Raw genomic sequence first — 228 nt, 5'->3', positions numbered from 1 at the left:
CCTTTGATAACCTACTACAAAAAACAAAATCAATTTTTCTCCTCCAATGACGCCTTTGTATATTTATTTTCGTTGCAGGACACCATCAGGACATCGCCACGACATCGCCTTACCTGCCCCCACGAGACTCGAAGTAGGAGTAGAGGGTCGTCGTTCCTGGAGGGTACTGGCGGTGGTGGCCGACCTGAGGAGAAAGGAACGGTTAGCCAGGTTCGGTTTCGCTTCTAA

At 49.6% G+C, this 228-nt stretch overlaps 1 protein-coding gene across 1 annotated transcript in view; it reads right to left on the bottom strand.

Moving 5' to 3' along the window:
* Nucleotides 1–228, bottom strand: part of LOC119593412 (nicotinamide phosphoribosyltransferase-like) — a 16,380-nt gene that overhangs the window by 14,558 nt on the left and 1,594 nt on the right. Inside the window, exon 2 of the mRNA XM_037942342.1 lies at nt 114–184. Within this exon, the coding sequence (XP_037798270.1) occupies nt 114–184 (71 nt within the window). The remainder of the gene's footprint in view (nt 1–113; nt 185–228) is intronic.

Source organism: Penaeus monodon, chromosome 32, assembly GCF_015228065.2.
Source record: "Penaeus monodon isolate SGIC_2016 chromosome 32, NSTDA_Pmon_1, whole genome shotgun sequence".
In the NCBI taxonomy this organism is placed as follows: domain Eukaryota; kingdom Metazoa; phylum Arthropoda; class Malacostraca; order Decapoda; family Penaeidae; genus Penaeus; species Penaeus monodon.
Note: the sequence above shows the minus strand (reverse complement) of the source record. Positions and strands in the feature narration are given on the sequence as shown.